Source organism: Eptatretus burgeri, chromosome 13 (genome assembly GCF_056783735.1).
Source record: "Eptatretus burgeri isolate ZD-2024b chromosome 13, Ebu_testis_v1, whole genome shotgun sequence".
NCBI classification, from domain to species: Eukaryota; Metazoa; Chordata; class Myxini; order Myxiniformes; family Myxinidae; genus Eptatretus; species Eptatretus burgeri.
The window spans coordinates 17,242,745-17,269,202 of NC_140973.1; the positions used below are offsets into that span (position 1 = coordinate 17,242,745).

General features: G+C 43.9%; 1 protein-coding gene across 1 annotated transcript in view; it reads left to right on the forward strand.

The window, feature by feature from the left end:
• Positions 1–26,458, forward strand: part of LOC147013952 (uncharacterized) — a 60,073-nt gene that overhangs the window by 26,468 nt on the left and 7,147 nt on the right. Inside the window, exons 7-15 of the mRNA XM_085851361.1 lie at positions 10,099–10,267; positions 10,546–10,641; positions 18,686–18,763; positions 18,935–19,205; positions 19,297–19,352; positions 19,764–19,880; positions 20,786–20,902; positions 24,115–24,219; positions 24,319–24,440. Of these exons, the coding sequence (XP_085707487.1) occupies positions 10,099–10,267; positions 10,546–10,641; positions 18,686–18,763; positions 18,935–19,205; positions 19,297–19,352; positions 19,764–19,880; positions 20,786–20,902; positions 24,115–24,219; positions 24,319–24,440 (1,131 nt within the window). The remainder of the gene's footprint in view (positions 1–10,098; positions 10,268–10,545; positions 10,642–18,685; positions 18,764–18,934; positions 19,206–19,296; positions 19,353–19,763; positions 19,881–20,785; positions 20,903–24,114; positions 24,220–24,318; positions 24,441–26,458) is intronic.

A 26,458-nucleotide genomic window follows, 5' to 3' on the forward strand; every position in this document is an offset into this window, starting at 1 on the left:
TTTCAGGTTGATACGGGAGCGGCTGTGTAGATCATCGGCGAACAGACCACGCGTAGACTCAACGGCCTGAAACTTATCAGGTCAAACCTCACGCTGTTCACGTACACCCGCGAGAAGATAACGCCAGTCGGGATGGCAGACGTGTCTGTGCGGTACCAAGGCCAGGTCGCCGCGCTTCCGTTGTACGTCGTGCGGGGGAGGGACCATGTCTCCTCGGCCGAGACTGGCTGTCCCACATCAGGCTAGACTGGGCCGCAGTTCACCTTGTGCAACCCGTGCCGAGCCGGTGGGAGGATCAGTTGGAGAAGATTCTTCAAAGACATCAAGGTTTGTTTTGCGACGACCTTGGGAAACTCAAGGGTGTGGAGGTAAAGGTCTTACTGAAGGAGGGGGTGGTTCCTCGTTTTTGTAAACCACGACCGGTGCCGTATGCCCTTCGGGACAAGGTCAAGGGTGAACTGGATAGGCTGGAGCCCTGTGGAGTGATCGAATGGGTGTCGTACTCAGATTGGGCCACCGCAGTCGTCACGGTGCTGAAACGGAATGGAGACATCCGATTGTGTGGGGACTTCAAGTTCACGGTTAACCCGGGGCTCAGCGTGGAGCAATATCCACTGCCGTCAATCGATGAAATATATGCACGATTGGCGGGGAGTCAATACTTCACGAAGCTAGACCTGCGTGATGCATATTTTCACCTGGCGATGAATCCCGGGAGTAGCGAGTTTTTGACAATCAACACGTGTCAAGGGCTCTATCGATATACCCGACTCTGTTTTGGGATTGCTTCGGCCCCAGCCTTGTGGCAGAAAGCCATGGATCAGGTTTGCATTGGCCTGCCCGCTCAGACCGACCTGGACGATGTGCTCATTGCGGGGAAAACGGCGGCCGAGCACCTTGCGAACATTGCCCAAGTGCTGACAAAGCTAGAAGCGTGCGGCCTGCGCTTGAACACGGACAAGTGCGCGTTCTTCAAGCAGCGCTTGGAATACCTCGGGCACATCATCACGCCGGAGGGGCTGTTGAAAGGCCCTCGGAAGGTGGAGGCGATTCAGCACATGCCACCGCCTCGCGACAAGACTCAGCTGCGCTCGTTCATTGGTATGGCCCAGTATTACCAAAGGTTCGTGCGCGGGCTCAGCTCACAACTTGCGCCGTTAACATGATTGCTCAGGAAGGACAAGCGCTGGGCCTGAGGGCCTGCACACCAGGCGTCGTAAGACCGCGTCAAGCGGCTGCTCAGAGGATACGGTCCTCGTGCACTACGAGCCTGCATGTCCGCTCTTATTAGCATGCGACAGCTCTGCATATGGCATCGGGGCAGTGCTCTCCCACAGGATGGACGATGGTTCCGAGCGGCCTGTTTGTTTTGCATTCCGGACCCTGTCCGCAGCAGAGCGGGAATATGCCCAGATCGAGCGCGAGGCTCTCAGCCTCATCTGGGGTGTGCGGAGGTTTCATCAATACCTGCTGGGGCGGCATTTTACTTTGCAGACTGATCACAAACCGCTTCAATTCATCCTGAGACCCGAACGCGGGGTACCGGTGGTAGCGGCCGCGCGAATACAGCGGTGGTGTCTGTTTCTTGCTGCTTACGATTATGATATTCAGTTCCGAAGCACCGAGAAGCATGCTATCTGCGACGGGCTCTCACACTTGCCGTGTGAGGAGGGTCCAGCTGCGTCTGAGTCGGCCGACCGGGTCGATGTGTTCGCGCTGGGCCAGGTCCAAAGCGGGCCGATCACGGCCAAACATGTCGCGGTGGAATCTGCTCATGATCCAGTGCTCGCCCGTGTCGTCCAGGTGATTTCTACGGGGAATTGGAGCGATCTACCTTCGACACCGGCATTTCAGCTTTTCACGTCGCGCGCATCGGAGCTGTCCGTTGGTCCAACGGTGCGTTATGTGGGGAATGAGGGCGGTGATTCCGCCGAAGTTCAGGCAGCGGTGTTTGGAAGAACTGCATGTCAGTCACCTTGGCGTCATGAAGATCAAGAGTCTTGCTCGTAGCCTGTTGTGGTGGCCGGGGTTTGTCAAAGACATTGAGCAGTTGGTTACGCGTTGTGCCATGTGTCAAACAGATGCTGATAACCCACTTCGAGTCTCGGGGCTATGGCCGACCTCAGCAGGGCCTGGCCCTCAAGAGGGTCCATGTAGATTTTGCGGGGCCGGTTAATGGCAAAATGTTTTTGATTGTGATCGATGCATTCTCTAAATGGCCGGAGGTTGTAGTATTGCAGCATACATCAGCAAACATTACAGTAGAGAAACTGCGGACGATCTTTGCTAATAAAGGATTACTAGAGATCCTGGTCTCTGATAACAGTCCGCAGTTCATTGCAGGTGTATTTAATGAGTTAATGCGTCAAAATGGTATTTGACATCTAAGGTCCGCACCGTATCATCCTGAGACAAATGGGCAGGCTGAGTCGTTTTTGTTAAGATGTTGAAACGGGCTTTGCGCATGGGGGGGGGGGGGGGTGTTGCACCTGTGCAGACGGTGGTCGATGTCTTTTTTGCTCCATTGCAGGAACGCGATTCATCCTGTCACGGGTGATTCTCCTGCCATTCGTCTCTATGGACGGGCATTGCGGTCCAGACTCGATTTGCTACGACCTGGAGGGTCGGTGAGTGGGGCGGTGTCACGTCCGACTCTGCTGCTCGGTTTCGATGTGGGACAGCGGGTAATAGTGCGCGATTATTTCCACGGTTCCAAATGGGTGCCGGCTGTGGTCTCTGTGGTACTGGGGCCGGCGAATTGCATGGTGCGGACTGATAGTGAGGAGGTGTGGAAGCGGCACGTGGACCAAATGCATGACTGCTGTTCAGCGTCACCCCCCCCCCCGGGCCGAGCGATGTGGGACCCCCACCTGTAATGTCGCCGTGGCCAGACGTATCGCCAGGGCCGGATGTGCCGACGCCCACGGGGTCTTCACCTGATTCAGTCCTGCCCGAGGACGTCGGGCAGGCTGGTCGGCCGGGGGCGGTTGTTATTGCGGATGGCGCAAGTCCGGCAAGGGTGTCACCTCAACCGAGCCGGGAGGCGTCTGAACCTGGGCCGTCTGGCGTCGCTGCCCGTCCGAGGCGGGTTAGGATGCGGCCGCGGTACTTGGAGGATTTTGAGTGTTGATTGGTTTCGGTTGGTCATGTTATGATTATCCTTTCATCATTTGACTTGTCATTTTACGAGGGGAGGAGTGTGCTGTACCATGTGATTGGGTTTTCGTATATCATGACTCGCCCGCTAGGGGTGGCAAGAATGTACATCAGGACGCGCAATAAAGCGGAGTTGCTGCTAACACTCTTGCTTCTCGTGTTCCACTGCACCTCGTACACCACATATGGGACTAACGAAGGGTTACAACTACCATCTCTGTCTCTGTGTCCGTTGGCAGGGGGGGGGTGCTGGGTGCTGCATGCTCGGATCAGGGTAAGCAGGCAGCACAGTGCCAGGCAGCTATAGGGAGAGCAAACAGGGATTTAGGTTGTATTTGGAGGAGGATCAATTAATATGGAATAGGCAAAGCCTAGAAGCGAACGTAGAATTCTTCTTACATTCAATGCTGCAATTTCCGGTTATACCTCAACATTACCTTCACAACAACTACACCACATAGAACAGGATCTCCTCTAAAAAAATTAATATTACCTCAACATTACCTTCACAACAACAACTACACCGCCTCGAACAGGATCTCATCTAAAAAGAAAAATATTACCTCAACATTATACCTCAACATTACCTTCACAACGATAACTACACCGCCTCGAACAGGATCTCATCTAAAAAGAAAAATATTACCTCAACATTATACCTCAACATTACCTTCACAACAACTACACCACATAGAACAGGATCTCCTCTAAAAAAATTAATATTACCTCAACATTACCTTCACAACAACAACTACACCGCCTCGAACAGGATCTCATCTAAAAAGAAAAATATTACCTCAACATTATACCTCAACATTACCTTCACAACGATAACTACACCGCCTCGAACAGGATCTCATCTAAAAAGAAAAATATTACCTCAACATTATACCTCAACATTACCTTCACAACGACAACTACACCGCCTAGAACAGGATCTCCTCTAAAAAAATTAATATTACCTCAACATTACCTTCACAACAACAACTACACCGCCTCGAACAGGATCTCATCTAAAAAGAAAAATATTACCTCAACATTATACCTCAACATTACCTTCACAACGACAACTACACCGCCTAGAACAGGATCTCCTCTAAAAAAATTAATATTACCTCAACATTACCTTCACAACAACAACTACACCGCCTCGAACAGGATCTCATCTAAAAAGAAAAATATTACCTCAACATTATACCTCAACATTACCTTCACAACGATAACTACACCGCCTAGAACAGGATCTCCTCTAAAAAAATAAATATTACCTCAACATTACCTTCACAATGACAACTACACCGCCTAGAACAGGATCTCCTCTAAAAAATATATATTACCTCAACATTACTTTCACAACGACAACTACATCGCCTAGAACAGGATCTCATCTAAAAAAATCAATATTACCTCAGCATTATACCTCAACATTACCTTCACAACAATTACACCGCCTAGAACAGGATCTCATCTAAAAAAATAAATACGAGAAGCAAACGTAGAATTCTTCTTACATTCGCTTCTGACTTTACCTATAACTTGTTCACAACTGTATACGCAATTTCTGGTTACTTCGGCCTGGATTCGGGATCGGCGATCAAATAATGTAAATCACGATTAAAAATTATTTTTTGATGATGTGGGAGATATCTTTATTAAAATCAGTGGAGGAAATGTACACCATGTCTGATATTTGGGTCTTTCATGTCTCCGACGATGCCTATATCTCCCGGCATGCATCATTCCCCATGACAAAAACCGGAAACAAAAAAAAAACCCGGAAGCAAAAGGGTCATAGCAAAGGACACGGATTCCAAATTGCCAGGGTATTGTGTTGTTGTTTCCTATTCTCTCATGTGCACGCGTTAAGTATGAAGCTCACTACGTTCGCTATAAATCAAGAGGTGGTGTTACATTGTACAGGAATTTAGTGAGGGCCACATCCAGAATATTGTGTGTAGTTTTGGTCACCACAACTCAGGAAGGACATATTGCCATGGAGAGGGGTCAGCACAGGGCTACTAGATTGATTCCTCACAAGACTCAGCTATGAGAAGCGGCTGAAGGAGACAGGGTAGTCTGGATGCAGAACTGGAATTTTACCCTAGGTGGTTTTGGAGTACATACACAATTTAATTGCAGATTCTGGTAACATAGACTATACTAAACTCAAATCCGAGTGATGCCACTTTGTCACGCTTGAGCAATTTTTTTTTAGGAGCAAAATTCAAAATGGCCGCCATCAAAACCGTTTTTTGGCCTAAACTCGGCCAAAAATCGAGATATGAACCCGATTTCAGTGGCAAACCCTATGTTTTGGGGGTCAAGGAATACACTGATATGTTTAAATAAACCATACAACTCATAATAATAGTCTATATTGCAATTTTTCTATTTAGATATAATATTTTGACTGAAAAAATATCGACCGAACTATTTTCAGCCGTAACTATGCCCAAAATCTATATGAACCTGATTTAAGTGGTAAACAGTATATTGTATTGTATATCTTTATTTCCAACAGTACAGTTGAGTAATACAATGATTAGGTAACTACAAACTATAATTAATTATATTAACACTTAACCAAATATATGTAATAAGCAAGGTTTACACAAATTTTACACACATTCAAATCCAAAAAGGGGTCTGTACATGCTATCAACTATGAATACACTGATTGGTTGCTGATGAACTTCTTTCATTCTGCTTTCACTCAATCTCACATACAAGACAGCTGCATAAATCAAATAACTAGTGTTCACTCAAGTTCCACAGCTTCGCTTCCTAATACAGACTTTGTTTGGTCGTTCTGACATTCCTCCATACCATGGCAGCCACAGAACAATGAACAGGAGAGCCTGGCGGCAGAGCAACTACATCTATTCGTTGCACACGGTCGCACTGAGCTGCACCCACACCTAATCATCTTGAGAACATTATGAGGAGCTCTGATGACATCCGGAGGTAGAGACACAGGGAGCAACATGCTCGACACTTCTTCATGTGACCATCTATGACTCGTTGGATCGATCAATGGTGGGTCTGGATCTAATGCAGCCCGCCATATTCCTGCCTGCAAGTGCGCCCTGAGAACGTGTTGGATGAAAGCCAGAGTGGTTGGTGGTAGAGTTTTTTTAACTGTGGTGCTGATGTCAGCTTCTTGTTAGCCATCTTTGAAGACCAGACATCAAATTGAATAGCTGACATGTCTTCTGTTTCCTGGGATCCATAGCAAGCAGCAAAGAAGGCAGTTGCTTCAGATATGACATCTGGTAATTCTGCATCAAGATCACCAAGATAATTTAATTGACGACCATCTTTGAGGTGTCTCACAATTGTGCCTTTTCCGATACCCCACAGGTAGGCAACTGTGTCGCATCCAGACACCACATGTGCTGCCAGAACTTGGGTGACAATATGTGCATGCTTCTGCACTGTCGCCTTGATGTCAACAGACGATCTGTCACGACTTGTACCAGCCATCACAAGGTTGCATGCCAGTTCCTTCAGTTGGTAAAGATGCAACAGCAATACGAATACATCCGTGTCATCTGAAATTACCCGGATACTCGGAACTCCTGATGAGGCTAGAAGGACCATTTGTTGTACCATAATAACATCGGCTTCTTCGTGAGTGCTTCTTAGGTCAGGCCTCTCGACTACTTGGTATTCTGCAATTTCCATAGGCATTGGGTTCGGTCCAGTTAATATGAGCCTTGTGTTGGTAAAAGATGCTTCAGGATGGTCTTTGATGTAGCTGCAAATGATATTTATTAAATGGTGTTCTCTGTCACTGTCAAAACGATCTTTTGAGCAGGGAGTAGCGTCGTCAGATTCAGCTGGTGTCGTCGACTGGCATCTTTGCCTGCATGAGCGCTTCGCGTGACTTTCTTGATGCTGTTGTCATAATACTGGTCAAAGACCAAATACGTATCACATATCTTCAGCTTATCTCTCAAATAAGAAAGAAGATTCTGCACATAGTCTGCACATGCCACCCATCACCTCTACGTTTGCTCTCTTCTACGATGGTGTTGAGGCTTTCAGGTCCAGCTACACTCATTGGCTGTTTACTGGCACTGCATTTCATGTGACTATTGAGCAGGCAAGAAATGTTAATATAAGCTGTGATGCCATCGTTCAGTTCAAGCGGATTCAAGATCACAGCTGTCGAACGTTGTGACAAGAAAAAGACAAGTAGAAATGTTCAATTGTTGTTAGATCAATATAATGCAAAACAATCACGAAATAACTATGTCTTGTATTAATTGTTCAGAAAGTTAAACACCCCGATGCATTCTTAAATGGAAGGCATTTACAAGGGGTGATGAACAAATTAATCATTTCATTTATTTGTAAAATACATGTATAAAAAAATCAGAAAACCTGTTCCCACCCTGTGTACTTTAAACATCATCAACACAAACGGTTGCTATGGTATCAAAACAATCATGATATGAAGATACAAAAACGTCTTGCTTTCAAAAGAAAATTTAGTCTACTGATAACAATACTTTACTGTTAATTCACACACAGTTTTGCATGTTTCTTTAAAAATATCCAAGCATATATAACTTACTTGAACTGTTGACACAGTTCATTGATCTTCATGGCAGCCATTTTTTGTCACAACTGTACTGGGGAAAAACTGCTCTATGAAAAATTATTTTTTAACACTTTTCTCGCTATACCATGAAACTGAATTGGAACCGTGCTACAGCTATATATAAACGCAATAAAAGCACATCAGCAACCTTTCAGTGTCCTCATCGTATGTACCCTTGATATTATTTGGCTCAAGCTTTATAGGTCTAAACTTCAACAATTGGTCAATAATTTATTACAATTTTAGTCAAAATATGGTATCTGATATACCAATATTGCAATATGGACTATTTATATGGATGATATGGTTTATTTAAACATATCAGTGTATTCCTTGACCCCCAAAACATAGGGTTTGCCACTGCAATCGGGTTCATATCTCAATTTTTGGCCAAGTTACGGCCAAAAAACGGTTTTGATGGCGGCCATTTTGAATTTTGCTCCGAAAAAAAAATTGCTCAAGCGTGACAAAGTGGCATCACTCGGATTTGAGTTTAGTATAGTCTATGTTACCAGAATCTGCAATAAAATTGTGTATGTACTCAAAAACACACTTTAGCCAATGTCTGCCAGACTAGGGCTTTATACACTAGAAAGGAGGCGGTTATGAGGAGATATGATAGAGATGTTTAAGATGATGAAAGGTAGAGATAAAATAAGTGAAGATTAATTATTCAACAGGGTTGACAGTGATAGCACCAGGGGCCATAGTCTGAGAGTAAAGAAGAGGAGAGTTAAGACGGTAGTAAGGTAGGGGTCTTTTACTCAGAGAGTAGTTAATGCATGGAATGGTCTCCCTGGAAAGGTGGTGGCAGCAGAAAAAGTAGATACGTTTAAATTAAAATTGGATAGATACTTGGAAGTTTTGGAGATTGAGTGGTTTTGGGATGTTGATAGGAATTTTTAGGTATTTTGAGTATGGATGGGTGTTTGTGTGCATCTGTTGCTGAGTGTGACGTCTTTTAGAGGGTTTCGTCAAGCAATTGTGGTTGTTCAGTGTTGTATATTCTTCACCCTAAAACTACCTTGGCCCATCCCAATTCCCCTTGCCCATTGAAAAAATTACTTATTTATTTTAGCACCCCGTGTGATATCCCAGAGTCTGCCACAATGTTCCCATCCCCACCCCCCCCTCCAATTCCCACAATTAAATTGAGTTGTTTTGATGAATTTATGAAGTTGGTATTGGTGTTGTGACGGCATGATTGCCCAAATGCCCATCTCCTGTATGTAATTTCTTTGTTATTCCTTGTGATCATGTCCTCCATATAAGTAGAGATGCAAAGCTCACTCGTGTCTGTGAATGTCTGATCCAATCATGTCTACTGATATAATGTAGCACATTGTGTGCCAACAACTCGGTTAATAATAAGACTTCCTTACAAGGAACTTCAATGCAGGAGGAGGGCATTCCACCCATCAAAGCCTGCACTATGGTTGTCAACATATGGCTCTTTGTCCGTGCTTCGTCCTTTTTAAATGCCGAGTGTCGAGCGAGGAAGCAGCACGTACCATTTTTGAAGTCTTTGGTATGACTCTGTCTGTCTTGGTTCAGAGCAGACGTTCTAACCATCACACCATCCAGTGTGGTTCAAAGTTAACTTGACTCGTGCAGGTCATCCTTGTGTTGTACGTTCAAACTCACCCATTGTTCTCCATACTGCTGAGCCATTGGAAGCAAATTATTATAACATCATCTATGACATCATGATCACAACTGAAGTGGTGAAATTTTTGTTTTGATTTTTTTTTTTAACCAGTAAAACGTCCCTTTTGGATTGATTGGATTGATTGATTAATGTGGTCTGATCGTGGCAAAGTCACACTAAAGATATTAAAATGTTGTTTGGTGCTCAGCACTCTTCCACCAACGTTCATGAAAAAAATTTCCCTGTGAATTATTGGCTACATTTTTGGACAAGTCTTTCACAAACTGGCTGCCCAGGCCTGACATTCGACTGTGGCTGATTTTGGCAGGAATTTGTAATTTGTTCAAGGTGCTGGCAATAACTTTCCCACTCTTCTCGAATGACGCCATCATGGGATCTGACATCCACCAATCAATGCAGGCATACCGGATACCCAGCTTAACGTCCATCCAAGGAACGGCACACTTTGTGATGCAACACACTGCTTGCGAAGCACCAATGTGACCGTTTATCGTCGGGAATCGAACCCATGACTCGTTGCCAAGTGCTGTACTTCTGCATTTTGGACATGTTCTGAAAGAGTGGCGTACCTCGTTTACCTGTATGTTTTGAAGCACTTCTAGCGAGTATAAACTGAATGTTTGAAATACCCTTGCGTGAGGTAATTGACGTTGTTTGCTCTTGACAGGGCTTTCCCATTGAGGCCGTTGAAGAAGGAGAGGAAGCATTGGGAACGGGATAACTTGGGTAACCGTGTGAAAGCGACTGAACTGGAACATGCGGACTATCCCTCTGGGTTTAATGATCGATCAACCAGTGATATCGACTTGAAGCCTCATTGTGACATGAAGAAGGCGGTATGTTAACGTAAAAAAAAAAAAATATATATATATATATATATATATATATATATATATATATATATATATATATATTTAAACTTTGCCTCCGTCAAAACTTTTTATTTAAACTGGTTTTAAAAAAAACTTTTAAACTTAAAAAAAAAAAATATTGAAATTGCTAGGTTTTTTTAAAGTGTTCAAGAAATGTTATTGGCGTATCCTGATTCTGATTAAGATTGTCATGAAATATAAATGCAGCGTATGGATACTCCACTGCGATTCTTATTTTCCAGGAAGCTATTGTCGTTAAGAAAGAGTACGTTGAAGACACGCACGTGGACATGTCTGAGCCAGCATTCTTGGATGACTTCAACTCTCCTTGCTTTGATGTGAGATTGTTTTTTTTTTTCTTTTTTCAACAGCATCTAAAGCTTGTAGAGGAGCTGCCACACTCTCATCTCACACACACATGGACAAACCGAGACAACAGGACTGTTAGGCGAGACAAACACATCCACTGAGCTTAGGGGAAGTGCTGTCACTTCCTGGGGCACTCTGGGTGTCAACGACGTCATAATGGCGCTGCCTTCCTCACCGCGGAATTTCCTCCTCCCCACAGATGCCAATCTATGGGGATTATCCGTGCTGTTATCCTTTTTTAAATGTCAAGCAAGGAAGCAGCACGTACCATCAGTGTGACTCTGCCAGGGTTTGAGCCACTCATAACCTGATTGGTCTGTAGTTATAGGGATCTGTTTTTGCACCTTTTTTATGCAGGGCAGTGATGTTAGCAGATTTCCAAGCAGATGGCAGATGACCTTGGGCAAATGAGAGGGTGAATAGAACAGAGAGAGGGTGAGCAAGAGCAGAAGAGCAGGCTTTGAGGACACGTGGGCTGATGCCATCTGGACCGGCTGCAGAATCTGACTCGAGGTTTGAAAGCAAGCTCTCCACCTTGTCAGGAGAAAAGGATACAGAGTCCAGGGACAGTTGGGTGCGACTGGGTAAAGTGGGTAGAGATAGTGATGGGTTTAGGACACAAGATTTAGCTGCAAACACCGAGTTTAGACATTCAGCTTTATCACGTGTGGAATCAGCAGTGCGGCCATTTGAGGTAAGGGAGGGATGGAGGGGGAACATACACCAGAAACAGATTTGATTAAACGCCACCAGGATTTTGAGGAGGGAGAGAGGTTTGAGAGTTCAGACTTGAGATGAGAAAGATGTTGTTTTCTGGCTCTCCTGAGGGTAGATACACACTTGTTCCGAGCTTTGTGGAAAGAACTGAGATTGCCCTCAGTTGGGTTTGCTCTCCATGAGGCAAAGGCAAGTTGTTTCAGGACAACTGCCTCGCCACAAGCTTCAGTAAACCAAGGGCGGGAGGAAGGGTAAGACAACTGAACACGAGAGGGGATAAATCTGTGCATGAGGGAGAGCAAGTTTCTTTGAAAGAATTCCCAGGATGAGTTGATGTTTGAGAAAGTAGTGATAGGAGACCAGTCTGTAAGTTTGATGGCTGCTCGGAGACCCTGCCAGTCGGCTTGAGTGAAATGCCAGACTCGACGGCGGTGAGGTGGTTCTCTGATAACAGCCAGAGAGATGTCCACTTTGACAAGGACGTGGTCAGAAGAACCAATTGGAGCGAAGGAAGAGCAGCAGATATTGTCAGGGAAATTTGTCAAAACCAGATCCAGAAGAGATGGAGTAGCATTGGTTGAGATCCGGGTCAGGAAGCTGACCGATTGAGTCAGTCCCAATGAGTCGCAGAAAGCTTTTGCTGAGGTGCCATGGCAGGTGAGAGAGGTACCCACACCGAGCCAACTGGCGTGATGACAATTGAAGTCACCACATAAGAGGAAGAGAGTTTGGATGAGAAGATAGAAGATGGTCCATGTTTTCGGATAGTGAGGTGTAGATGGAGTCATCACTGTTCGGTGGACGGTACAGTACACATATAAACATGAGGTGGGAGTGGAGGGGAAGCCGAAGCCAGAGGTATTCCTGGGGGTGTGGGGGAGTGAGAGCAGTGCATGGAGAGTGAGGAATAGAGTCTTTGATGAAGAGAGCAACACCTCCACCAGGACGAGGCTCAGGTCTGTCATACCGTAAGAGGGAGTAGCCAGGGAGAGATACTTGGGAGTCAGACACGTCTTGGGAGAGGAAAGTTTCTGTTAGGCAGATAATGTCTGGTTTGTCAGTGGCAACCTGTATGGAAAGATCTGAAAGGTTTGAGCGAAGGCCCCGGATATTTGAGGTCCACACTTTTAATGAAGAGGAAGGGGAGGAGGCTTTGGGTGCAGGAGGTGGAGGGGAGGGGGAGGGTAGGACAAGGGACGAGGGGGCAGGTAAGGAGGGTTGCTGAAGGAGTGTGGGGTATTGCAGAATAACGAGGGGAGGGGGCCGAATGAGGAGGAGAAAAGGCTCTGTGGTGCTGGGGGAGAGGGGGACAAGAGACAAGGAAGAAGGCAGTTGAGGATTTGAGGAGGTGAAGTGAAGAGATGGAGGTGAGAGGGCAGTGGAGGGAGGCAGATTGGTGGATGAGAGAGGGGGCAACTTTGAGAAGGAAGAGTGAGGGGGATGAAAGGTGGGAGAAAGGTGAGGGGGAATTTTTGAGAGAGGTGAGAGGGAGGCTTGGAGGGAGAAGAGTGGGATGGTTGCTTTGAGGGTGAGAGTGAGGGGTGAGGGGGGTGAGTTGGCACTGAAGTTGGAAAAAAAGAATGGTTGATGGAAAGCGAGCATCCATGGCAAACTGTGGTTTTTAAAAGTTTTAGGTCAGAGATGCGATTTAACACAATTCTTGATGGATGCAATGAAGGCGAATTCAGAGACTGGAGAGAAGAAGCGCTGTAATAGTTGGATTTTTTAGGCAAGGAATGAAGGAGAGGTCGAAATGAGAGCAGTCTTTTAAAATAGCAGAAGAGTAGTGCATTGTGAAACAGTAAAGAGTACCACATGTGTGAGAGAGGAAGATGAAGCATTATAAGATCGTTTTTGTTGTTAAAAATAATGTATGAGAGTTCAACAGATTAGGTCATGGAAGTGGAGGAAAAAAAAAATCGAGGAAGAAGACGAGGAGGAAGTTAAGAGGAAGAAGAATCGGGAGAAGGTGCGCGTGTTGTTGTTGTTGGGTATATATATATATATATATATATATATATATATATATATATATATATATATATATATATATATATATATATATATATATATTTTTTTTTTTTTGTTGTTAATATTAATGTATGAGAGAGTTCAACAGATTAGGTCATGGAAGTGTAAAAAAAAAAAAAAACCGAGGAAGAAGACGAGGAGGAAGTTAAGAGGAAGAAAAAGAAGCAAAATCGGGAGGTGAGCGTGTTGTTGTTGTTGTAGGGTTTTTTTTTTTTTTTTTTTTTTTTTTTTTTTTTTTTTTTTTGAGATAAGAAAGAGATTAGTTGGGAGAATGGGGGATGTTTGGAAAGTGGGGAGGATCAAAATTGAAGGTAATGGGGACGATAGAAATTGAAGGTAATGGGGAGAAAAAACAAACAAACAAAAAAAAAACGATCGAACACCGAGTGGAACCGGTAGGCCTCAAGCACAGGTAAGAACGTCGACAAAAATACTCACAAAATAGCACGATTTTTGAAACAAAACCGAACTAGCAACACACAGTAACATGTAGGTGAGAAAATTAAACAGTTAAAACGGGACAAATAACAACCGGAAACTTAGCTTTGAGAACGTCAGCAGGGAGCCCCGAAGGAGACCTCTTGCTGCTCCAAAACCGGAACCGGAACCTCCCAGACTCGGAGCGGATGCTCCACCATTACACTCCCCCCCACACCCTCAGTCTTGTTTCATCACTTGATATGGTGACCGTGTGGAATTTGTGTTTCTGTTCCTCCAAACATTCCATGCTGTTGAAAATATAAGTTGATGGTTCTCCAGTTCAACGTGTCTGTCGTTAAGTCTTTAACTATATTGATGGTGAGCTGAGAAGTCCAATGTTTCATCTTCACGTGGAAGTCGTAGGAAGACATTGCGAGTTTGTGTGTGGTGTGTATCTGTGTGCTCTGCCAATATATCCAGAGTATTACCTGCTTCCGGTAAACCGACTCGCACATGGAAAGTTTGCGTCGTTTTACATTTCCGTGTGATGGAGGAGCATTTAGTCATGCATCCATGGTATATTTTCTATTAATTCGAATACAATCATATCTTGCCATGTCTTTTACATGTATGGTATAAGAGATGACAAAATGTGCTTCATTTGTGCCACAAACTCTCTTTCTTGCTATTCTGGAGCAGCTTATGTGCTGGCTTCTCCTGTCTAAATCCTGCCTTCTGCAAGGAAAGAACCTCACCTCCAACCAGGCCAGTGAAATCCTCATTGGGGGGGCGAGGGGGTGGGGGTTTTCTCGTCTCATCCCCTCAACTGGAATAATTTGTTAAAACAGCAATTTCTTTGTGTCCCCAGCCCTCTGTGACACTGCAAAAGACAAAGTTGCAGACACGCCGATGACCCTGTCTTGCCACTTCTGAGCTGGAAGAGTTGCTGCCTCGAGGCAGAAGAGAACATGCTCGTTGAAGGAACAAAGAGGCGTTCAGTCGCTTTGCAATGCGGGTGCTATCCATCGTTCTGCAAAGTAATGTCGTTAAAATGTGAAAGGCGAAATGCTAAAAACAAGCTGGTATTTCAGGAAACCCAACACCGCCCTTAGGGGTGAGGCCTGCAACATCGTGTGAGCGTGCGCTTACGCAATCACGTCACCCCAGCACCATGGGGAAATGGAAACCGACGGCTCCTTTGCAACGGAATACTTCATGGTGTGTACAAGGCATAAAACGTACCATTTGCTACACTCTGGGCAGAGTGTCTGCTATATATTCGAGTAACAAATACGATCCTTCACAAGAAGCCAGAATTCTTTTTTTGCGATACTTTAAAACTGTGCCAGTTGCTCCTCCAGTGTGGAATTCACTAACTTGCCGATTATGATTTTTATACATCTCTTAAAATCATTGTTTTTCATTCCATTTACTACTTCCCAATTTTTCCTTTGATTTTCTTTCCTTAATTGTAAAGTTCTTTTTGCTTCTAAATGGAAAGGTGTAATTTAATAAATTAATTTATCCACTGTCCACAGCCTTCCCTTTTTTCTCCCCCAAAATCGTATCGACCAATGTGGATTGCTCCACAGCCAGCCCTTGCTCCACAGTCAGTTGAAGTTGGGATTGGTGGTAGTATGGGTGACTTGATTACCTCTGTTCACCGAACGTGGACGGAGGTTGTTTTCACCCTTGTCTCTCTGTCTGTCTTTGTTTGTAAACAGGACATCTCAAAAATTTGTGGACGTATTTGGACGAAATTTGGTGGATGAGTTGGTTCCATCCATCCATCAGGACCATACTCTGTGCAGATCGTTGGTGCTGCCTAAGCAGTCTCCTTGGCTATTGGACACAATCCTGAACGGGTCGCAACTCCGACAAAGGATACCAGCAAGCTGGCACTCATTTTGCTGACCTCAGAAGGATGACGGGCAGAGTCAACCCCACCTGGTGTTTATTCAACATAAAAGTGGGGTTTGAACTCAGGATGCTGGGATCCCAAGCCCACCACCCTAACCATTGAGCCAACACCAGGCATGAGTTGTTTCGGTGACGAAAACAAGCTGATTAGATTTTACTTCAGATCCAGCCCATCAGTGGGATACAAAACGTAAACTAATCGGCTTGGTGGAGGTATGCGCTCTCCCTAGTGCCCTTCTAGTTTCTGGTGGAATCGTTTTTATCATTCCAATTTGACCATCGTTTGACGCATCTGCATGTTAACTGTTAACATGCAGTTTATCACTATTGTCTTCAGTGTCTGCTTTTCATGCTGTTTCTCGTATATTCTTTCTACATCTCCCAGTGCACTACGCTCTTCACCTGTGAATTTTTCCCTAAATCCTTTGAACCCTCGTGGTCGTTTTACCGGCCGCTATTCAAACTTCCGTATCCCAAAGCGGCCGGATTTTTCTCCAGGGAGATCGGGGTTCAAAGGGTTAACCGACGCCCGATTGGTAATGCCCCTTTGGTCAATTGCCTTAAACTTTGGATTATTTCTATGAGGTGTCATTGCATATTGTAACATGTAGTTACCCCACGCAGGCAAAGTGAAAAGCTGGGTTTAGCAATTGGTTAATGTCTGTCTGTCTCTCTCTCTCTCTCCAAACGTCAGTTTATGATCGAGGAACAACTTGATTGAAACTGTTTTATTTTGAACATGCATCAGAAAACGCACCTGTGGTTTAACAGTACTTTGGTTCTGAACTTGTCCTGATCGCAGATGATCATATTTAGTTTGTTGCCTGTCTGGCAGTCAAAGAAATTGAAAATCATTCAAAAAAGGAAACTTACTGTTTTTAAGGACTCCATCAAGGACACAAACGGGTACGAAGAATCTATCTATAATTCCAGCAGTGTGTGTGTGTGTGTGTGTGTGTGTGTGTGTGTGTGTGTGTGTGTGTGTGTGTGTGTGTGTGTGTGTGTGTGTGTGTGTGTGTGTGTGTGTGTGTGTGTGACCGCTGTTTCTCGACAACCACTGGTCCGATCTAATTGAAACTTGCCAGCTATATTGCTGGGGACCTGAGGATGTGCCTTTTCAAGGTTTGATATTAATCGGACAAGTGCTTTGCAAGTTATGGCCATTTATTTACCAAACCAATGGCAAGACACGTTGTTGCGTGGCCGATGGGGAAGGGAAGCTCAGCTGCGTTCCCCATTACAGGTTACAACGTACGGGATTCCGGATAATGATGACTTCGTGTATTCTAATAATTTCTCGATTTCTTATGCGCATTTATAGATAAACACTGGCCCAAGTTATGATCGTTTTCCTATTAGACGGTGTATAAATTTTGGTAAGATCAGAGTGCTGGTATGCTCCAAACCAGAAAGGAAATTATTTTTTTTCACGTTTTTTTTTCGTGTATTCTAATAATTTCTCGATTTCTTATGCGCATTTATAGATAAACACAATGGCCCAAGTTATGATCCTTTTCATATTAGACGGTGCATAAATTTGGGGAACATCAGAGTTAGCTGGTATGCTCCGAAGCAGGAAGTAAATTATTTTTTGCACGTTTTTTTTTCTCCTCTTTCCTCTTCTCTTTGTGTTTTTCCTTGCGATGACATTGGGAAAAGGCAAAATACGTTGGCGCTAATTGAATAATTGGCCATTAAGAATAAATTGCCAATAATCGTAACTGCCATATGCGAACTTCCGGACAGTGAGGACTTCACTTCCGGAGAGTGACGATTACTGTATTCTTTCTCGATTTCTGTACTTTCTCGATTTCTTTCTCGATTTTCTTAAACCCAATACCCCAATCCAGTCAGTGACGATTACTGTATTCTTTCTCGATTTTTTTTTTTCTTGATTTATCGACTTACTGTATTCTTTCTTTCTCGATTTCGGTACTTTCTCGATTTTATTAAACACAATGCCCCAATCCAATCGTCGTTTACGAGAGCGAAGGAACGGCCTGTGTGGTTGTTGTTTCTGGCACGTGGTTTGAAAGTTTGTTTTTTTTTTTGTTTTTTTTTTGCATGTACGGGCACGTGAGAGCGAAGGAACGGCCTGTGTGGTTGTTTTTGGCATGCGGTTTGAAAGTTTTTTGTTTTGTTTTGTTTGCACCTACGGGCATGCACTAGTTAATGTGTTGAATAAGGTGGTGTAAAAGATGCTGCGTAAACAGCAGTAAACTTCCAAATTTTTTTTTCTTCCATACGACCTTTAAAATCTTTTTAAAAATTATTTTATCTCGATTTAATCATATACTTGAACACTGGAGAACACAAATCACCGTTTTGGCACTTTCAAAACTTCTGTTGAGCAGTACTTGGACAAAATCTTCCAGCATTTCACGTGACCAATCAAATTTGCCACTCGTAGACCCCGCCCATGTTCTTGTTTGTTGTATTTTTACTCAAGTTATATAGTTACCTCCACCATCGAAGGTGGATGGAGGTTATGTTTTTACTTCTGTCTGTCTGTGTGCAGTATATCTCAAAAAGTTGTGCATGAATTCGGATGAAATTTGGACAGGTTGGGTGTGTGATGAGGATGAACTGATTTAGATTTTGGTGAAGATCTTGATCCAGCTTCAAGAATTTTCTGTGATTCTTCACCATTTAGAGATGGGGCCAAAAATGATATATTGCCCAATATCTCAAAGTTGTGGACGGATTCAGACGAAACTTAGACAGGTTGGGTGTGTGACGAAGACCAATTTGATTTTGGTGAAGATCCGAATCCGGGTGGAGGTATGTGCTCTACCGAGTGCCCTTTCAGTTATTATTTTTATCGCAAGACTGCGTGGAGGGTAACGTGTTCGATTAACTCTCTAGTTGTTGTTTTTTCCCACCCCCTTGTATTTCATGCACACCTTTTTTTGTTGTTGTTGTTAGGCTGGTGTCCACAACTCCCATGGTGCTTATGGAGCAGAAACTGGCAAGCCGCGTCCATTTCCACGCGTGCTCATGAAGGTTGGATGTCATTTTGTCTACTCGATGATTGGAATTCAAATTTCACTTCCAGACCACCCGTCCCCTCCCAACGACCCCAGATGTGGCGATGGTTTTGTATTTATTGATATTTTGACCTCAGCAAAAGCATTTATTTTGTCGTGTTCAACTTTTGCTGCCACTTCCTTGCAGAGGGGTTCAAAGAGAGGAAAAGATACACACCACGTATGGGCGCAAGAAATGGGGTTTTCCCATCGCGGCCAAGGGAGGGGCTGGCATAATCCTGGGAGGGGTCGCTCGACCATGCGTTGGGGACGAGGCAGGGGACCGGAAGGGCGAGGGATGTGGAGGGGCGGGAGAGGAAGGGCAGCTGGAAGAGGATGGGAAACGGACTACGTCGTTCAACTGAGACGGTACAAAGAAGAGCAAGAGGCAACAGTGGCAGCCCCTTTTATTCAAAAAGGTAATGCCTTAATTAAATGAGGATTTATTTGAGGAAGAACATTTTGCACCCTCTGTGCTGAATAATTCCCCCAAACCCTATCTCCAAATAGAGCAAAACAGAAGAGGAGGCTGTGGAACTTTCCAGAGCAAATCTGCTGAACATTTGGTATGGTTTTGCAGACATGCTCGACTTTCACTGATGGGTTAATTAATGTTTGTTTGTTTTCTGATTGGTGGTCGGTTTTAACTCGGAAGTGTTTGTCTCCCCTGCCACCCAATGATGTCACAAAATCAAGTTGGGCTTTTCAAAGGATGAGCTAAAATTATATATATATATATATATATATATATATATATATATATATATATATATATATATAATATATATATATATTAATTTAACTATTTTATTTGTGGAGTTCTTTTCATTACTATTATTTATTCCCACCCCCCCCCCCTCCTCTCCCCATTGGCATGTGTGCATATGTCTTTTATCAACATTTTGTAAACGTGGTTATGGCATTGGTGTCTTTGTTTGAAGATGAGCATATCAACGTTGCTCGTGTTACCCTTTCAGCCTGTAAATAACAAAAAGTTTAAAAAGAGAAGGAGGAATGCTATGAAAATGTCTGGACCGAAGTTGAAGAAACAGAGAGTCGTGTGCTCGTTTTACATGGAGGGCCGTTGCAACAAGGTGAGTTTCCCATGTTTGCATCATGTGTCTTACATTATAAATCCAGTGCCATAGATACGTTTGTTAATCCTTCTGACGTAATCTCGAGTCTCATTCAGAGGAAACTATTGAGACGTATTTCACCGAAAAGCAAAAATTTAATATTCTTGGTTGTGAATTTTATTTCATTTTTTTTTTTCTTTGCTCTCATTTTGAACAAACTCATCTCCAACTGTTTCTCTTAATGAGGCTCCACTATACAAAAAAAAACTTGGACAGAAGAAGGCCATTTGGCCCATCGTGCTTGTGCCATATCTAAATAACTGATTTCCCTCGCAAAGAACATCAAAGCAGGAGGCCACTAGGCCCATCAAGCCTGCACTAAGATTGCCAACCTATGGTTACTGTTCCATACTCAATGCTTTTTAACTGCTGAGTGTTAAGCAAGGAGACAACTCGTACCATTAGTTTTAGTTTTAGTTTTTGGTACGATACGGCCGCAATTCAAACCGCCGACCTCGGACTCGGAGCTCTATTACGCCACTGAGTGTGGTTAAAAATCTGCACGTTGAGCCCTCGCATCTCAAATGGGCCAAGTGGTGGTGGGGAGGTGGAAGGATTGTGCCCCCAGTTTCTGTAATATTTCATTTTGAGCTGGAATTGGAAGGAAAAAAAAAATAAACAATCATTCAGTTCAGCAAAATGAAATTCCCTGAAACAAATATTTATGATGATGTTTAAACCTTGTTGGTATACTTGGGAAGATCAAAACTTTATTAGAAAACTAATTTTACCAGAATTTTGTTTAAAAACAACCCTTCACTCGGTCGTGATAAAGTTATAAACTTCACCCCCCCCCCCCCCACTATGGAATGACCATGCTGATTTGTGCATGAATAGCTTGCAATGTGCGTTGTACCTTTCAGGGAGATCTGTGCCATTTCAGTCATGATGCGGAGCCATTGAAGAAGAAGGAACCGTGCAAGTTCTATGCCGGCGGCTCTTGTGGGAAAGGAGAAAAATGCCTATACATGCATGATATCCTTTCAGATTTGTCTACAAATTGCGATCGTGCGTGGAAGCTTCACCTTTTAGATTTTGGGCAGCAGATGAGTTGTAAATGTTAATTTGTTTTTACATTTCAACTAAGTTCATCAGTGAAGGCATCAAGCAGACTGTGCCATGAGTGGGCTATTTATTTAATTTGTGTTTAAATTAACCATCCCTACCCTACTCCCTCATTTTTATCTCTATAAGAATGAAAGATCATGGATAAGAAATTAACTAAAGAGTTCAACGAAAACCTTACCTCATGCAGTCTTGAGAAAAAGGATGTGGGAAGGGTCTTTTCAACTCTTGCTTTGCATTTCTGATTACAATCTACATTAGCTTTGTTCATTAACTTTGAATAAGACACGATGATAACCATACGAAGTCGATGGGTCAAACAGAACAGTCTAGAGCTGAATCTTCTACATACTCTTCTTGGAGAAACTGACTATTTAGGAAAAAATATTTGAGAAAAAGATGCACTTCAACAGTTTTTTTTTTATTATTATTATTTTTTGGATGAAGTGAGCTCAGGTATGGCATTGCTGGGTGCCACCATTTTGTCTGAATCTCCATGTTCCCCCTCGCCACCCTCATAGCATGAGTGGTAAATTTGATTGGTCGAGACGGCATACATTTTTGCCAAAGTACTGCGAAACTGCAAGTTTTTGGAAGTGCAAACGAGCCGATATTCGTGTTCCACAGTGTTCAAAAGATTAAATCGGACAGTTATACCCCGATTTACGTTGCCACTTTTTATCTCGTTTCGCAAATGCATCATCACATTATTCATACCACTTCTCGATATTCGTCGTCACAAATCACACTTGCATAGTCTTAGAAGCTAGACCTTTTTATTCTTGAGCGTTTTCAGACCTTACAGGACTGAGAAAGATACCAGAATACATCGCTAAAGTATCAAATTTGGAGATCGCAAAATCGCCAAAAGAACTACTGTACTTTGCTTCACGCACAAAATGTACTGCACTGTAGATTTGGCAATTGAGGTAACACCGGTCAATGAGCGTATTATGAGACTAAGGATTCGTCACTCCTTGGGTGTCGTTTCTCTGGTCTCTGCAAATGCTCTGACTCGGGCAAGTGATCTCACCGTGAAGGATGCATTCTATGCCACACTCGAATCTGTGGTTGATCAGTGTCCCAGGCGAGATACTTTTCTCATCTTGGGGGATTTCAATGCATCGACTGGAACTGATAGGGATGGTGATGAGATAGGTGTTGGTCCCCATGGGTCTGGAACTGTGAACCAGAATAGCACCAAGTTCCTTGACTTTGCAAGAAGTCATGGACTTAGGGTGGCTGGTTCATGGTTTCAGCGCCCACAGGCTCATCGCTGGACTTGGTATTCCAACACTGGTGGTGTGGCGAAGGAGATTGACCATGTGCTCATTGATGGTCGCTGGAGGATTGTCCAGAACTGTAGGATCAACCAGAGTGCTCAGTTCCTCAATACTGACCACCAGCTTTTCGCAACTCTTAAGTTGCACCTCAAATCCAGGAGAATGGTGCCATCCCAGCCTTGGCTGTATGTTGGCAAGCTCAAGGATGAGAGGGTAGCTGAGGAGTTTGCTAACAAGCTGAGTGGAGATTTGTGGGTCTGGGTGCTTTGGGAGGTCCTGAAAAGTTGTGGAGTGCCTTCAAGACCACTGTCCGTGATGTTGCCGGTGGATGTCTTGGAACTCACCGTTGGGCACAGTAGAATTTTGTCTCTCGGGACACTGGATACCATTGACCAGAGTCGCAGGGCCAGGCTGAATGGCAGAGCTGAGATGTTCAGGGAGCTGAGGCGTAAAACAGCGTGTGCTGACGGTGGACAAGGAGGCCTATGTGTGAGGAATCTGTGAGGGGGTAGAGCATCACCTGTGGTCGTGATTCTCGTCCTGCTTCCAGCGAAATTCATGCATTGCATTCCCCCAAGCCCGGCCCTTGGTGTGCTGCAGTTGGAGCGGAGGGTGGTGGGCTCTTGACAGAGGAGTCTGAAGTGAAGGCCTGCTGGGCTACTTACTTTGAGCAGCTGTACCAGGCTGATCCACCAGCTGTGAAGTTTGATGTCGCGTGTTACTATCGCAGTTGCTGACCCTCAATCAACTGTGATCCACCTTTGTGTGTGGAAACGCAGGCTACGGTGAACTGGTTGAAATGGGGTAAAGCTCCTGGGATCTATGGCAATCATGCTGAACTTCTCAAGGCTGGTGGAAATGCTGAATTCATGTCATTGCATACAGTTCTCTGCTCTGCCTGGAATACTGGCATCATCCCAACTGACTGGAAGAGGGGCCTTGTTGTCCCTCTCTGGAAAGGGAAGGTTGATCACCAGGACTGCAGCAACTACCGAGGGGTGACACTGCTCTCATTGCCGGGCAAGATCTTTGCTCGCATAATTCTTGATGGGGATCACTACCATCTGATTGAGCACCAGCATCCAAAGCAGTGAGGCTTTACATCAAAGAGGTCAACAATTGACCGTATCCTTGCTCTTCGAGTCCTCACCAAGCGCAGACGAGAGTTTCGGCAGGGGCTGCTTGCAGCCTATGTTGATCTCTGTAAAGCGTTTGATTCAGTGAATCGGGATGCCCTCTGGAGGATTCTTAGTCTTCGTGGGGTGCTATCTTGACCAATAAATTTGCCACTCGCACTCTCAGCATTGGGAAATGTCGATTCGGACAAAATCTCGGCTCATAGGAAATGTACACCATGCTCGGAAATGCAAAGCAAGAGTAGAAAAGACCCTTCCTTTTTCTTAAGACTATGTGGGGTTAGGTGTTCTCTCAACATTCTAGTTTTGGAAGTTAAAAATAAATGATAAATTTCCTTCAGTCGATGTGAATTGCCTGGTTTCTTCAGACTTAATTGCTATGCTCAGCAAGCAAGTCTTTTGCCTTCTCTTGGTGCCAATAACAGGACTGTGATTGGTTGGTTGGTTGCACTTTAAGGACTGCTTCACAATTTTAATAACTTCCTCCTTTGAAGAACCTCTCTACAATCCAAGTTTGAATTTGATAGTTTTCTTTTCTGTCGACACTTTTTTTATCCTGTTTTTTAAATTTTTATTCTGAGCAACAATTGTCTGGTATTTAACATTCACCAAGGAAAGTGTGTGATGAACATTAATTGTTCAATGAAATAAGACTGACAAAACTTACTTTCAGCAAGCTTGCCATTCTTGACCAAAATTGTACATGACTTCCCATGTAAGTTCTTCCACACTGGAACAAATTGTTTTCAGGGAGACTTGTGCCGCTTTTCCCATCAACCGCTTACTGACGAGACAAGACTCATCCTCCAGAAGGTATTCCTTTGTCAACCTGTCCGTACACGTATCGGGTTCCAGCGTACATTTCTCTGCATTGCGTTGTGCTTCAATATGCATGGGTTTTTTTTTTTGCAGGTGTTGAATGTGCCAGAAAATGCAGAAGATCTCAACGATCCTAATACAGCCAATGGAGTGATGCATTCCATGGATAATGAAGTATCATTTGGCTTGGACCACTACGAAACCCTCCCGCATCAGTATGTAGTATTCCAAGGATACGCAGTTTGTACATCTTGCATTGCTTTTGTGCTGCTCACCCGACCACTTTGAACCGGAGGTTGTTTCACATGAATCAGGACAGGTTTAAGGGCAATTGTAAGCAGACGCACCAAAAAAAATGCTGTGGATTATAAAAGATGATTCCACCAAACCATCTCCTTATAAACTCCAAAAATCCAAGATCGATGTTTACCTCCACTCCTTTGTACCCCTGTACTCCTGCTTGTGGAGCTGCCTTCTTCAAGCTATTCAATCTCATCCTTCCCACCACACTTCATTTTGGAAGTGCACCACTCAGGTCATCCTCCATTCCTCCATCCCGATTTAATATTTCCCCCTTTCAACCCTAATCCCTATCTATGTACAGGTCACTGTTTTTTTCCTTCCTTTCTCCGATTCGTTCATCCTGTTGTTTTTAAAGTGCCTGTCGGTGTTGCTTTCCCAACTCTGTCACTTCTTTTAAGAGCTAAGATTTTATAAACTATGAATCTACAGGTAGTGGACAAAAAAAGGAAACACTTCGGTAAATGAGGGACACCAAGCAACAGCTTCCAGCCTTGTGTTGAGTAAATAACATCTTGGCATGCTTTGGGTCATGTATAAAAATGTTGCACAGGCCTGGTTGCCTATAATTATGGCTTACTTAGCAGCAAGAGGAGACCCCCGCCCCCACCCACAGAGCATGTGTGTTCGCCCACTGGTTTGGTAAGCATGACACTGATGGTATCCATATATCATGGCCTTCTCAGTCACCAGATCTGAACCCAATCGAGCATTTATGGGATATTCTGGAACGTTGCCTGAGACAGCATTTTCCACCTCCATCAAACAGATGTGAGTTGTTTTTCTTGTGCAAGAATGGTGCCACGTCCCTCCTGCAGAATTCCAGATGCTAGTGGACTCTGTCGTGGATGGTGCATACAGGTCGTACTGACCACACGTGGTGGCCCAACACCCTTTTAAATGATTTTTTAATTGGTGTTTCCATTTATTTTTTTTGTCCACTACCTGTATATTCTGGTTTATTTATTATCTGTACTTGCGGGCACTCAGGCTCTCGGCCAACGGCTTGATGCTCTTGCAAATATCTTGCCATTGTAAAATATAGGGTTCTTAAAACCACATATTAAGGTACACATTTGAAATATTTATGCACAATTCTTTTGCCCTTCGTACTCAAAGCCAGTCTCACTTTGCCAGTACCTGGCCCGGGTTTATCGGAGCTTGGGCAGGAGTATGTGCACCGGAGTAAGGATAAAGTACATGCTTATCTGCTGGCCTTGCGTGGCCGCTTAAGGCCAGTATTGGGGTTGGAACCATCGGAATAACTGGGTTTTGAACTTCTAAGTAGGCCCAAGAAATGTGCAATGTCAATTGTGGAGTTTTGGTGACATCCACGTTTGCTCCATTACATAATATTTCAGCTTAAATATTACTTCCGTAAGGCTTCGGTCATGTGGGCCAACACCCCAGCATCGAATCGATGGTGGTTTTTCTTTCATGGCAATATTTGCCAACATTTACATTGAATTTGAGAAACAAAACCAGGCATCGTGTATGCTGATGTGACATTTGCACTTTTTCACAAGCAATGGTTGCAAGATTTATCAGCCTGTCCCCCGCGCAGGGGGATACTGCATTTTGCAATCCTTTGTATGTGTCTGTCCTTGTCCAAGCCATAACCTTCAGTTTTTGTTAAATTTTCAACAAACTTTTATCATGAGAATATGGAGGACACCAATTAAGATTATTATTATAATTTTTTGTAAGCTGTTTTCATCACGTTTAGTTTGAGTACAAAGCGGACAAGGATTGGCTTTGCACTTTGGGATACTGTCTCGCTTGCTCTCTGTCATTGATGAAATTCCACAGAAGTGCAATATCGACTTTAACTACCACCGACAGATGCAGGTCAATGCGGTATGTTAATTTTGGAAAGCTTTATAAAAATGTTTGCTCTGACAGGAGGAACAACAGAACCATCATCAATCAACTG